At 36.1% G+C, this 15,122-nt stretch overlaps 2 protein-coding genes across 2 annotated transcripts in view; both read left to right on the top strand.

Annotated features, from left to right (window-relative positions):
- The first annotated feature begins 5,871 nt into the window (after positions 1-5,871).
- Positions 5,872-8,980, top strand: LOC105694349 (glycoprotein-N-acetylgalactosamine 3-beta-galactosyltransferase 1). Its single transcript, XM_012414896.2, has 4 exons — positions 5,872-6,075; positions 6,329-7,231; positions 7,865-8,166; positions 8,258-8,980. Exons 2-4 carry the CDS (start codon positions 6,400-6,402, stop codon positions 8,465-8,467), a joined length of 1,344 nt encoding a protein of 447 aa, XP_012270319.1. The 5' UTR covers positions 5,872-6,075; positions 6,329-6,399; the 3' UTR covers positions 8,468-8,980.
- Positions 8,981-11,610: 2,630 nt separating this feature from the next.
- Positions 11,611-15,122, top strand: part of LOC105694312 (hemocytin) — a 42,232-nt gene continuing 38,720 nt past the window's right edge. Inside the window, 6 exon segments of the mRNA XM_023432255.1 lie at positions 11,611-11,857; positions 13,145-13,276; positions 13,855-13,985; positions 14,065-14,224; positions 14,428-14,555; positions 14,987-15,082. Of these exon segments, the coding sequence (XP_023288023.1) occupies positions 11,751-11,857; positions 13,145-13,276; positions 13,855-13,985; positions 14,065-14,224; positions 14,428-14,555; positions 14,987-15,082 (754 nt within the window). The 5' untranslated portion in view covers positions 11,611-11,750.

The raw sequence follows: 15,122 nt of genomic DNA on the forward strand, positions 1-15,122 counted from the left end.
TTACACAAACCCATGGGAAATTGTTTATAGATGTTTATAAGAGTTTATACACGCAGGTTTTTGACTTTGTTACTGAGTTATCGGAATCGAACCATATTTTGTATTGTCGTGTTCGCTAATGACGCGCCATCTTGTTCGAAACGCGTAAGAGGACCAATTTTTGCATGCAACTCGTACCATGAAAGAATTTATTCGAAACCGATCAATGTACTGCTCATTGTTCGCCTATGGATGAATACAGACGTCTTGTTTATTTAAAATTTAATGATTACATCCATGAGCTAAATGTTTCATCGGTGCGATGCATGTTAATTCAGTTTAGGGCTTCGGCTTGTTACTTTTCAAACTAAACAAAGACATTTAAACGTCAGATTTAAGGTGAAGTGAAATACGTCGAGAAACTTGATCGTCGTCGGTAAAAATGATTCTTCTAGATACCTACGTTACCGATATTCGTATCTATATCGACAGCGAGTTGAATTATATTGGGTATTGTACTAAATGACATACTCCATATGTCGTTTCTGTACAATAATTATAAAGAAATTGGATATTGTACTAAATGGCATACTCCATATGTCTTTCCCGTACAATAATTATAAAAAAATCCAAGAAAAAGTCCAGAAATCTCTTGAATTCGTGGTTTTTGATGCCCTAATTGACTGCGGAGTGCCACCCTGCGCCATCTGTGATTTTAGTGTCAACTAAATTTCCCTTGAGACCTTATATTACCATCATAGAAGCGCATAAGACACTGTTTTGCCTTTATCTCGTTGAAATGCGAGTTTCTCGATTACCAAAGTGTTCTAAATTGTCGTACAATTGTCCTGATACTTTCATTTCTAATATTAGAGCGTTCGATAATTGAATATCGGTCGAAATACGAGAACTTAATGCCATTTTGGTTCTTATCTAGGCTAAGTTGAAAAAATTTTCTTTCGAAAATCCAATTTTGGAAAGTGTCAGGACAATTTTTAGGTGATCACAAGTCATGTGTCAAAGTTTCTAACAGTTCGATCCAATACTTAAAAAAGAAAGTGTCTTATTCGAGTCGACTGATTTGAGGCGGGTTTCACTTCACCTTAAGTTTCATTAATAGAAGAGATGAAAACGAAGCGATGCTTTATTGAAGCCGAAAAACGAACCAATGTCGTCACGATAAAATAACCAGAAAAGTTGGTAATATTCTGTTGACACGCAACATTTGACAAATTCATTAAATGCATCGCCACCATTTCATGCGAAATATGGCAAACAAGAAATGAGCCATCTTTTTGTGAAATATTGCGAGTAAGAAATGAGCGTTAAAAGTCAATAACGCAACATTTGACAAATTCATTAAATGCATCGCCACCATTTCATGCGAAATATGGCAAACAAGAAATGAGCCATCTTTTTGTGAAATATTGCGAGTAAGAAATGAGCGTTAAAAGTCAATAACAAAGTCCAGGGTTGTCAACCTTTCTGCTGTTTCGATCAAACTGTCATATGATTGGTCTCTTTTTAATACTTCCCCCCTTAAGGTGATATGAAGTGTGATATATACATATCAAAAAGTAAAAATATTGATGAAACTTTTCTCCAAAGTGGGTGCATCAAATTATTAAAACTAACACGTGATTATGGAAGCGACAAGGAAGAACGCGCTGCCCGTGAAGTTTCATTCTTTTTTTTTTTAAGAAATATCTTTTTTTTTGGTTCTTGTCCGAGATAAGTAGAAAATTTTGTTCGAAAAAAGAAATTCCATGAGCAGCGCGTTATTCCTTAGGGCTTCCATAATCATGTGTTAAAGTTTGAAATAATTCGGTGCACCAAGTTTGGATAAAAGTTTCATGAACAATTGGTGGCATCCGAAAGGTCAATCGTTCATGAAACTTTTCTACGAACTGGGTGCCCCGAATCGTTTCAAACTTTACAACGTGAATGTAGAGGCCCTAAAGTAGGTTCTGAAACTCATGAAATGTCATTTTTTATGAAAAATGTTGAAGGCACATAAAGAAATTATAAAATAACTGAAATTTTATGGGCGTCAGGATCTTCTTTACAGTTTCCATATTCACATTGTCAAGTTTGAAACGATTCGGTACCCTCAGTTCAGAGAAAAATTTCATTAACCAGCTTCACGGCACTTTCACATCACCTTAAGGAGATGTTAAATGTCATCTGAAGAGTCAATCGTTTATGAAACTTTTGTCCGAACTGAGAGTACCGAGTTGCTTCAAACTTTACAACGTGAATGTGTATGCTATAAGGAAGGTTCTGACGCCCATGAAATTTCATTTATTATACAACATTTTGAAATTATATATAAACATTTTTTTTTTTAATTAAAACTTTATGGGCGTCAGGACCTTCTTCACAGCTTCCATATTCACATTGTCAAGTTTGAAACGATTCGGGGCAGTCTGGAGAAAAGTTTCATAAACGAAGACTCTTCACTCCACTTCCACATCACCTTAATGGTGCTTTCCTCGAGAAGTTGAAAAATGAGTCAATCCCGGTAAAAGAAAAGAATTAATCGAAAAGTTGACAACGCCTCTTGCAGTCCGGCAAACGACAAATCGAAATAAGTTATCATTAGAGATTTTTAAGGATTTTTACGGATTTTTACGGATGCTTATGCGGCAATTGTGAAACGGGCAGTTTACTTCGTAAAAGTTTCGAGTGTAATGCGCGAGTGAGAAAGGAAGGGAGAAAGAGCGTGTGTGAGAGACAAGTATATAAATATATAAATATAAATATAAATATAAATATTATACATATCGCGTGTCCTCGAAGGACGCGCGCGTATCGATAGTCGAGATACTCGATTAGCGTTCGTGCTGTGCGGCCCACTGTATAAATTGTCAATTGACTTTGTAACAAGACGAGGCGAGCCTGGACGTCGAAGTCGGTTCCTCTCTCTCGCTCCTTTTTTTTAAATTCACTTTCGCTTCCTTTTCTTTTTTTTTTTTAATTTTCTTACGTTCGCCGGACAATCTCCATACATCACGGTCGATGGTAATTGGAAAAATTCTCGCCTATTAACACATTCGCGACCGCTGACGTGAATTCACGTCTTCTCAAGTTCAATTCCTGGTTGCTGATGACGTGGATTCACGTCATTTTAAATTCTATTCCTGATTGCCGCTGACGTGAATCACGTCTATAACGATACGCGATACCAGTTTCAGAATTTCATGATTTTCGCCGGTACTCAGTATTTGAAACGGAAAAAATTTGCCGGTCGCGAATGTGTTAAGGGGATGTGAAAGTGGCATCGGAAAAATCGATCGTTTATGAAGCTTTTTGACGAACTGGGTGTACCGAATCGTTTCAAACGTTATAACGTGAATGTAGAGGCCCTAAGGTAGGTCCTGAAACTCGTGCAATTTCATTTATTATACAAAATTTTGAAATTATCTATAAAGATATTTTTTTAAATTGAAATTGTATGGGTGTCAGGACCTTCCTTGTAGCCTCCATATTCACATCGTGAAGTTTGAAACGATTTCGTACATTCAGTTCGGAGAAAAGCTTCATAAACGAGACCTCTGGGTCGCCACTTTCATATCACCTTAAGGTGAAAAAAAATCTATCCTTGGTTCTGGTCTGGGATATTCCAGACGAAGGATGTCTCGAAAACTCGAGCGACATTTCTGGCAGCAGTATTAGAGTCCTAGGGAGGGTCGCTTCTCGTCCAGGTTCCTCTTCGCATGCCCGTTCTTCACTTTTGTTACCAACTCTTACTGCCATTTTGTATTGTCCGAGTCCTCGCGATTCTCCAATTCTTCCGGGAGTGCCTGAACAAAGAAGGCAGTAGTCAGGAAATAGTATAAGAAGACAGCGCCATCTATCGAAATCGTCCCCACTTTACAGTCTTAATATTTATCCAATCTAGGGCTGAGGGCGCCACCTCGATGGAATTTCAAATTTTGCAATTCAAAATTATCGTCCGTTACTCTCTCTCGCGTTAAAAATCACATTCTGTATATCATGCGCGGATTAACCTATCGTTTTGCGCACCTTAATTGCAAAATTAAAGCATTTTTAGGTAATTTACGTCGGTCAGAAATGTTTTGGTCACGCAGGATTGGAGTTTCCTCAAATTCCGCAAGTGGCGCTCGCATCGTTAGATCAGCGAAAATCTGAAATCATCGCTTTTTGTGGAAATGGGCATTGGGGTTATGTCTCTTTATACTATTTCATGGTAGTAGCCCTTCTTCGCCAGAAAATCCACAAAAAGAGGGGGCGGGCCCCTCCACGATCGCCTGCACAATACAAACATGGTTTATACATAGTGTAGATACTTACTGCATAGGATCCTAATAAGTTATTAGAACTTTACTTGATAGGTCAATTTGTTAACGCATAGTTATTTATGTATATAAACGGGACGAGGCGACCGAAGCCTCGACCGTTCCGTCGAGTTCCGCAGAAGGACTTGTGTACAATAAAGATGATGCGAGATGCGTTTTATCTTACTATCGTCTTCATTTCTTATATTTCATATTCAAACTAGTTGTCAAGGTGATATGAAAGGGGCTGAGATATTTAATCGACGTCTATAAAAATTAAACTCATCTATACCCTTTTTAGTGGTATCACCATTTTGAATACTCAAGTGGTTACGTAAGCTAGCGCGTCACGTTACCGACATTTATATTTAAGTTGAAGTCTTTTACAGTCTACCTCAATGGCGGCGCAATTCATCTCTGTTAGAAATGAGTTACCCCTGGCCGCGATTCGGTTCCCGGATTGGGCGTGGCTGCGCCAATTTTTTTTTTTTTTTTTCAAGACATGAGTAGTTCATCGCCGCAGATCTTGCTGGACTTGTTGGTAAGAGATGTTAAAAGATGTTAAATGATGTTTGTTATCAGAGAGATGAGTTGGGAGCAGAGCATTGGGGGGTGTATCAGGTGGCAAGTGCGTCAGCCGTCCACATCCTCCGCCAGGGAGCAGCACAGGACGCTATCGCGCGACCCTGCCCGTGAGCAATCTCCCAACTCACCTGTTGCATTATTAAATACGGGCGTTTATTACGTATTTTTGACGAGCGCGCTCACTTCTCGCACTTCCATCTCACGTGGGTTTATTCGCCGAATTACGTATTCCCTATATGGAAGATGAGATCACTAGCACTTCCGGTCTAGTAATATTGCAAGTAAAGTTGCAAAATATTGCAAGTAATATTGCAAATAAAAAAAATACCTTGTAAATCGAACATTGTTGAGAGGTGTGGGTTATAGACAGGAAAGGCGGGAAGATGGAAAGACGTTAAAAGTAAATAAGAGGACTCGAGTCTATTAATATTTTTTAAATATGTATTACATTCATATTTACATGTACTATAATTAGAAGTTCAACGATATAATTTTCTTATGGTGTCATGTAAGCATGAATTATTTAACAGTTTTCAATGTTTAATAATGTAATATAACCTCGCAATAACAAACACCAACCTGTACGTCCTAGTAAATTCTCTTTCTTCTCACGAAAATGGGTCTGAGGCATCACGTAATTCCTTTTTTCTTTTAATAAGGTTATTATTACGTATCCGAATATGATGGTTGCCAAAAATCAAAACACCCCAGGAGGTTTTCCATTTTGAATTTCGGTGTCACAATCCGTGGAAGATGGCGTTCACGATGCTTATTTTTGTATCTTTTCTTGTATGATTCACCATTTTGCTTAAAAATTTGTGCCGAGCCAGTTCACGCGAATGGTCTCGCATTTTCACCACCAAAAATGTTCCGTAATACCGTCACCAATCATTTTTCACATTTTCGCTCAATATGCTTTACGTAATAGACTCCCTGGTTCCGCAACTCAGGTGAACCAAATTGATCTTGTTTACACATGGTTTAACCTGCAATCAATTAAACTTCGATTAACTTTAGTTATTTAACCGGGTCTTAAAACTGCTGTAAACCAATTAAAGTCCAGTTAACTTGAGTTGCGGAACCGGGCCTAAATTCTTTGCCCAAGCAACTGCAAGCAACAGGTGGTTTTTATTTACCACGTCCGTTTAATTTGATTTCTCACAAAATTTCTCGTTTTTCTTTAAATGTGTACATTTTACAGAATCATTTCCAGGTAAACATGAATTTCAAGAACACCAACATGGATTAAACGAAAATTAATTATATGTTATAAGAAATAATATCCATAGTTTTGTATGTGAAATTCAATGCCTCTTTCGTTTGCCTAATATAATTTCTTCAACGAAATTAGGCTTGCTATTCTAACCTCGCTAACTAGGTTTTTGCAATTAGATTTAAGATTAACGAAGGTTAAGTGGTAGAACCGAACGTATGATTCATGAATTAATCTTGAAAAACTTTTTCAGCAACGAAGCTTGAGGCATTTGCTGGTCAATCATGAGGAGAGGAAAGAAGACCGTTTTAATTATACCATAAAATGTGGACTATCTCTGTGCGATCCAAAGCGAAATCAGGCTTCTTAACTGGCTTTGTGCTCGGTGCCACCTTAGCATTGCTTGTCGCCAAGATCGGCTACTTCACCGGTGCAAGATCATGCGAGAAAAACTGTGCAGTGTCTCCTGAGAACAAACATCGGATTGCCAAACATCTTACGAAGTCCGTTGGTCTCTTTGAGGATGATTCCACAAATAAATTGAGCTATCAAGAATGGCTGAAAAATCAGAATGTGGAAACGTTTCGACTGGACATGGACTATCGAGTGTATGGTCCAGAGAAATCGAGAGATCTTTTACAGGCAGAGTCCGAGTGGCTCAAGTCGAAAGTGCATGTCACGTGCGTAGTGTTTGTGGAGCGACTGAAACTCGCTCGAACGATCAAAAGTACTTGGGGGAAGCGTTGCGATAAATTGCACTACTTTGGTCATACTTTAAGTGATGCGGAGGTCCCAGTGATAAAGTTCCCTGTGAATCTAACGTCCACCTGGCAGTTATTATGCGAGGCGATGAATTATGTATGGAATTCTGCAAAGTCTGAGAAAATCAATCAGGGGAAGTCCCAGTGGGTAATCTTTGTGAAGGATGACACGATGGTGATTCCCGAAAACCTGCGGTTCATGGTCGCCCCTCTCGATGATAGCAAAGGGCATTATTTGGGTCATGCCGTTGTTTTGTGGGGTCAGGTGTACAATATCGCTCAAGCTGGCTATGCTCTCAGCCGGGGAGCTTTACAGAATATGGTCGATATGTTTAATACCAGTGAAAAGTGCGCATCCAGTGGAAAGTATTGGAAAAAGGAGGATTACTATCTAGGTAACTCTCCCATTTGCTCATTTCAGTTCTCAGAAAGGAGAATTTAAAAACACCACTCAATTTGCGGAAGTTTAGTTTACTTCCACTAAAATTTCAGTGAAAAATTAATTTCATATAATTTCGTAATGTATCGTTCTATTCCTTTTGTTCATTAACAGCAAATTCTGTGAGATTGAACTGATAGAAAAATAAGGAATAGATAATTATAACGAAAAGGACACAAAAATTCAGTGAAAATGCGGCGTACTTTGTGTGGAAATGAATTCATTTCTTATCCTGAAAATGTTAGCGTCAGATCCAGCAGCTAAGAAAAATAGAATAATATCCAAATGTTGAGGTTATTTTAAGTGAACGTCTCACTGAATTTTTATTAAGTCGAGTAACTGAAATGAGCTTTCGATTATGAGTGATGTTACTGAATTCTCCTCATCAAAATGCGTTGGTTCATGTATATTTTGTTGGGTTTTTGACTTTTCTGCTGTCTTACCTCCCATAGTAATGGCTTATTTTTTTAACGTAACATTCAAAATATTCAAAGGTAGAAAAGACACGATTCATTAAAGTTAATCTTGAGTAAGCGCGCGATCACTTCTATTGTCAATTTCACATTGTCTTAGTGCAATTATCATCCAGGCAAACACTTATCTTCTCTTGGCATCTATCCTACCGACACAAGGGATGAATATCTTCGAGGGACGTTCCATGGTTATTCTCTGCAAACTCTTTTATGGGGAGTTGCGAGGCCTGGCAGCTATTGGACTCGAGCTCTGTATCCACCTGGACCAGAATGCTGCTCACCGAAGTCCATCACTTTCGGTATCGGAGAGTCTGACAAAATGTACACGCTGAATTATCTATTGTATCATTTACATGTATACGTCGGACCAGGAATTTATGGAAATAAACCTGCTCCAACGAGTAAAACGGAAGAAGAGGTAATTATCTTGATACTAACAAGTTTTAATAGTTTCCCCAAATTTTTGAATGAAAAAGTGTCTAACGTTTATCTAATTTCATTGCTTTTAGATCTGGAGATCAGTATTAAGAGATGAGTTCAACATCACCGAAACAGGGGATATATCGAGTGAGAGATATTATAATATCTGGAAGGAAAGATGCTCCGAGCCAGAACAATTCATAATGAAAAATTACAAGAACATGCCGGACGTTCTGGACTCGCTTTTAACAGCTTATGAATCGGGAAAACACATGACAGAGAAGAATCTCTTGAATTGAAATGCTGCGGAGGGAGCCATAACCTATGCAACGGTCAGTATAAATTGCTTTGAAGCAATTATTTTAAGAAAATCATGTATATACCTGGGGCCTGAACAATTCCTTGTGATGAATTACAAGAACATGTCAGATATTCTGGGCTCTATTTTAAGAGAATGTGAACCGGACCTTGACTTAAAACCCTTGGGAAGCAGCATTAACCTATGCGAGTGCAAAAATGATAAAAGAACGACTCATTACGAAAAATTACAAGAACATGGCAGATGTCCTGGAAATTGTTAACGGCATATGAATCTAAGAAACACGACGCAGAAGAATCTTAAATTAAATCTCTTCGAAGGGAGCCATAACCTGTGCAGTTGACGGTGTAAACAACATCGGAGCAATTATTTTAAGAAAATCATAATAAATAGTTACTATCAAATAACACGAGAATTGAGGTTTGTACACTGTTTATGTCAAGTTTTGTACATTTGGAAGGCTTTAATAAAATTTTGGAGATATTTTTTGTTACGCAATTGTTCGATTTTACTTTTGCATAGATTTTATTTAGAGCGTGGAAACAATCAGGAAAATTTCTCTCTACGAGCTGAAATGGGAGTGGGATTAAACATTCGATAAGAACTTCCTTCGGACTTATATATGGCTTTATCGTGCCAATTAGAACGACCCATTAACGCTCGTTAGGTGAACACTATCTAATCACAGCCGGTAGTTAGGAAGTTCGTATGGGAAAGTGCTTATCACTTTTGGGTTATTTCACGTAAACAATGTCAATAACGTCTTTCCTTCTGAGAACGGACGATTGAAAACGAACAATATTTGTTGACGAGTAGTATCAATGATACGTTAACAATGAAATTATCTAATTTAAGAATTATCCTTATTTCGAAATTTTTAATTAAACGCTGCCACGAGAAATATAGAAACTTCATTATAAATACTTCATTACAATTATAAAAATTTAAATATTGCATTGTGAAAATTTCTGGAAAATGAGATTTAGACAATTGTTGATTATAAATAATTAATGAAATGTGACATTTAGAAACTTAAGTATAAATACTTAATTACAATTATAAAAATGTAAACGTATTATGAAAATTCCTGCAAAATGGAATATTATACATATCGCGTGTCCTCGAAGGACGCGCGCGTATCGATAGTCGAGATACTCGATTAGCGTTCGTGCTGTGCGGCCCACTGTATAAATTGTCAATTGACTTTGTAACAAGACGAGGCGAGCCTGGACGTCGAAGTCGGTTCCTCTCTCTCGCTCCTTTTTTTTAAATTCACTTTCGCTTCCTTTTCTTTTTTTTTTTTAATTTTCTTACGTTCGCCGGACAATCTCCATACATCACGGTCGATGGTAATTGGAAAAATTCTCGCCTATTAACACATTCGCGACCGCTGACGTGAATTCACGTCTTCTCAAGTTCAATTCCTGGTTGCTGATGACGTGGATTCACGTCATTTTAAATTCTATTCCTGATTGCCGCTGACGTGAATCACGTCTATAACGATACGCGATACCAGTTTCAGAATTTCATGATTTTCGCCGGTACTCAGTATTTGAAACGGAAAAAATTTGCCGGTCGCGAATGTGTTAAGGGGATGTGAAAGTGGCATCGGAAAAATCGATCGTTTATGAAGCTTTTTGACGAACTGGGTGTACCGAATCGTTTCAAACGTTATAACGTGAATGTAGAGGCCCTAAGGTAGGTCCTGNTAAATACTTAATTACAATTATAAAAATGTAAACGTATTATGAAAATTCCTGCAAAATGGAATTTAGACAATTATTGATTATAAACAATTAGTTAGAATCTTGAGGGCTACTATATAAAGTTCCTGTTTTACATAAGATTCTCACTCGCTTCTATCTTATCAACATTTTTCAGAACACGTGTTCTATTTTAGCTTTTTCAAGTGTGGTAACGTCAAAGAAAGTAGAAATTCATTATTTAAACCTGAAGTTGCATTTTCTGCTCTCTAAAAAATAGAAATTATACATCTATAAGGTCACATCTTACATATATTATTTATATTATATATTGTTACCACATTTTCAAATACATTAAATCAGAGATATTTGTATTTTATTCTAGTCCTAAATTTATTTTCTAACTTAAAAGTTATTTATGGGTCGAATTATACATTGTGAGAAATGCTTCGTAGAATTACAATTAATGTTTAGGGGTATAATATTTGGAACGATGATCATAATTTCTTTTTATTCCCCTTTAGCCGTGTAATAACTTGTAATTCATGTGATCGGCATTAAGATTCAAAAAGATTTGAAATATAACCAAGAAACTCGACAGAGTTTAGAGCCAAATACATTTGAGCGAGAAATTTGTTTTATAGTACCTATGCAAGTATGTATGTATTTGGTGTGAAACTCTAGCGACTAAGAAATTAATGTACCTTTAATAATTACTAACAATTACCTGATTTTAGGTTAGAATTGCAATTAAGGGAGGAAATAAGCAGAATAGGAATCCTGGTTAGCGTATTTAAAAAAAAACATATTTTAAAACGTGAATATGGAGACCCTAAGGTAGGTCCTGAAATTCGCGAAATTTCATTTTTTGTAAACTATTTTTAAATTACCTATAAACAAATTTCAAAAGAATTGAAATTTCACGAGTTTCAGGACTTTCCTTATAGTCTCCCTATTCACGTTGTAAAGTTTCAAACTATTCGGAAAACCGAATTGAGAGAAAAGTTTAATAAACAAAACTTCATCGACGCCACTTTCACGTCACCTTAACCAGCGATTAACTTAGACGTTAACTTTAACCCGCGGTTAGGCAACCAATGATTTAATCGAGGTTGGTGGAACCGGGCATTAGATATTGTCACGAAAAACCGCAGTCCGATTACTCGGTAACTTATGAATGATATACCTCATACATGGAATGCAATCGCTCCAAGTTTCCCAGGAAGTTTCAAGAACGTTTGTATAATTAGGTCGCGTACGCTTGGTCACTCCCGATGTGTGACCTCCTTTTTTAAACGCTTTACCACAATTATCAAAGCGGTCCAGATTTATCAGTTATCCGTTTCCTCTCTCGGAGGTAGACTATATAAAAGAACAAAGTCACCCGTGGCACGATTTCAATTCATTAAGTCGTAAGAAAGTGTCCAACATCAAGCGATGTGTATTTTTTCAACATCTACGTAGAATTATTTATCCAAGTTAACACATAAGTGTATAGATGTAGACCTTTCGATTTTTTGTATTGTTTCGTTTACCTGTCGGTCGATTTTAATTTAAACTATGACCTCCTGGAGGTTGTGGTCTTTCGCAATTGCTCTAATTGTTTTCACGGTAACTACGTTTGCCCAGGATGGAGGAGAAGATGTTAATGTCTTCGCCGAGAACAAGTCAGTGTACCTGAGAATAAATAAGTGTTACTTAAGGGGATGTGAAAGTGACGTCGAAGAGGTTTCGTTTATGAAACTTTTCTCCCAACTGAGGGTACCGAATAGTTTCAAACTTGACAATGTGAATATGAAGGATATAAGGAAGGTTCTGACACTCGTGAAATTTCAATTCTTTAACAATTTGTTTATAGGTATTTCCAAAATTTTTTATAAAAAATGAAATTTTATTGGTAACAAGACCTTCCTTTTAGTCTCCATATTCATGTTGTAAATTTTGAAACAATTCGGTACACGCAGTTTGAAGAAAAGTTTCATGAACGCCACGTCGAAGAGGTTTCGTCTATGAAACTTTTTTCAGAACTGAGGGTACCGAATAGTTTCAAACTTGACAATGTGAATATGAAGGATATAAGGAAGGTCCTGACACTCGTGAAATTTCAATTCTCTAACAATTTGTTTATAGGTATTTCCAAAATTTATTAATAAAAATGAAATTTTATTTGTGACAAGACCTTCCTTTTAGTCTCCATATTTATGTTGTAAATTTTGAAACAATTCGGTACACGCAGTTCGCAGAAAAGTTTCATAAACGCCACTTTCACATCCCCTTAAGAGGATGTTGTGTTGAAGAGAATGCGTTTATGAAACTTTTCTCCGAACTGAGGGTACTGAATAGTTTCAAACTTGACAATGTGAATATGAAGGATATAAGGAAGGTCCTGACACTCGTGAAATTTCAATTCTTTAACAATTTGTTTATAGGTATTTTCACAATTTTTAATAAAAAATGAAATTTTATGCGTGTCAAGACCTTCCTTATAGCCTCTACATTCATGTTGTAAATTTTGAAACAATTCGGTACACGCAGTTCGCAGAAAAGTTTCATAAATGCCACTTTCACATCCCCTTAAGAGGATGTGGTGTTGAAGAGAATGCGTTTATGAAACTTTTCTTCGAACTGAGGGTTTCTTTCGAAACTAGACGTACCAAATCATCTCAAATTTTGCAACGTGAATATTGAGACTATAAAGAAGGTTTTGACACCCATAAAATTTTATTTTTTTAGCAATTTTATTATAGGTATTTCCAAAATTTTTTATAAAAAATGAAATTTTATTGGGGTCAAGACCTTCCTTATAGCCTCCACATTCACATTATAAAATTTGAAATGATTTCATACACTCTGTTAGGAAAAATTTCATAAACGACAGACCCCTCAGCTGCCACTTTCATATCACCTTAAGACTGTAGATTTCAGAATTGATTTAATTATATACTAATTAATAGGAGAAAAGTTGAAGATGAAGAGGGAATGCTCAGCGATGCTCCAGTGAAGGGAAGATCTAAAACCCGTAGCAGTCAATGTCTTCGAGAACCTCCGGTGCCAATTAATGGGGAAATTAAGTGTTCCGGACACAGGTATGTGATTAGTCCTCTTTTTATAAACATTTATATCAAATATAATAAACTGAATGTAAAAATATTGAATGAAATCCATTTTGGAAGATTTAATAAGAATCGTTGCTTGGTAGATCGAGAGATTCAACTTGTGATTTATCTTCGATGCAAATTAAGCACATTCTGTTTCTTTAATTAACAATACGAGAAATATTGCTGTATCAATTATATTAACAATACGATAAATACGAAATTCGTTGACAGAATTTTAATTCCGAGATATTGCAACATAACCTAAATTATTTTTATTACGAGCATGAATATGTTGTAATTCTAACCTAACTTATTTGTCTTACGAGCCGATGAAATAGAGTGTTGAAAATAAAGTAAATATTGTTCTTAACCAAACTTATTTATGTTACGATCTAATAAAATAGACTCGAGTGTCGCAAATAAAGTAAATATTGTTCTTAACCAAACTTATTTATGTTACAACTCAATGAAATACACTCGAGTGTTGCAAATAAATTAAATATTGTTTTTATTGTTTTAACAGTTGTGTTTAGAATTCAGTTACTGATGCATCGTTACATTTTCAGCTTCTGTCAAGCTACTTGCAAACCGGATTATCAATTTCCTAACGGAGAGACTCAAATTCTGATTAAGTGTATTGAAAGAAGGTGGAAAGTCCAGGGAATCGATTGGACCCATGAGATACCTCAGTGCTTACGTAGGTTATGTTCTACATATAAATATCCTTCATTTCTTAGTGATTCATGTTAAAGATACATTACTTTTGTATTTTCTAGCCATTTGTTTGCCAGAATGTCAGAACAATGGCATATGCATCGGTCCAAACCAATGCAAGTGCTCGGAGATGTTCTCCGGACCGCAGTGTCAATTTCTTGCGAAGCCTTGCTTAAATTTTGCGCAAAGGGTGGCCAATGCTCACAAGATGTGCAATTCGAAGTAAATTTTAATATCCTTTTCATAGATAAAGAACTCGCACTATGCTAAATATTTTATTTTATATAATATTTAGATTTTGTGGAAGGTGAAGGTTATGATATTAAACGTTTCATTTTATGTAATTTAATGATTCTACGGTAGGCTTTGCATTGTTTAAGAAATTCACTCAGTAGTTAAAAACTTATCTTAATGCTTGTTTATAGGTTTTGCAGGGTAGAATGTTTAAAAAACTTTGCATTCCCTGATGGCTCTTCCATTGCAATGTTACTTTGTAAAGATGGAGAACTAAAACCGGATAGATCGGATTGGAGTTCTATTCCTGATTGCCAGCGTAAGTTTTAGAAAAAGAATAATTTTTGTTTTCTTAACTTATCTTTATAATAGTACCGAAGACATGCTTGCAAAAAATATTGACAGAAACGTGTAGAAATGAATATACTCCGTTGTGCATTTCTGAACGTTTAAAAAACAGAAATGAACACAAGCAAATACATGTAATGTACTTTCACTGTTTTCCGATACCTTGTTTATTACCTTTCGTAACAGTTCAGAAGTGTACAAAAGTTGATCAACTCGTCTGCTGTCTGAATATTCAACCATTTCTGTCCAAAATTAACGATAAATAATTATATTATTCGTTAGATTAATAAAAATTCACAAGTATATAGTGGAATATTAAGAATGTTCACATTAATATGGGTTGTATTTGCTTCGATTAGTTTCTTCGAAAAGATAGGTTATATTTCTTTAATTCAATTTTAGCCGTTTGTAAACCACCTTGCCATAATGGAGGCAATTGCTTACCAGGCAATATGTGTCAATGTCCACAGTTGTATCGTGGCCCCCAATGTCAATACTGTAAGTATATATAAACAAATAATAATTGACTCTTAACCTC

This window comes from Orussus abietinus, unplaced genomic scaffold, assembly GCF_000612105.2.
Source record: "Orussus abietinus isolate OABI.00-Male unplaced genomic scaffold, Oabi_2.0 scaffold204, whole genome shotgun sequence".
Taxonomy (NCBI): Eukaryota; Metazoa; Arthropoda; class Insecta; order Hymenoptera; family Orussidae; genus Orussus; species Orussus abietinus.

What these genes read in the sequence shown, in the direction of transcription:
- LOC105694349 (XM_012414896.2), top strand. Translation starts at nt 6,400, where the DNA reads ATGTGGACTATCTCTGTGCGATCCAAAGCGAAATCAGGCTTCTTAACT. An exon ending in AAAGGAGGATTACTATCTAG is followed by an intron (nt 7,232 to 7,864) that starts GTAACTCTCCCA and finishes ATTATCATCCAG; the next exon opens with GCAAACACTTATCTTCTCTT. An exon ending in CGAGTAAAACGGAAGAAGAG is followed by an intron (nt 8,167 to 8,257) that starts GTAATTATCTTG and finishes CATTGCTTTTAG; the next exon opens with ATCTGGAGATCAGTATTAAG.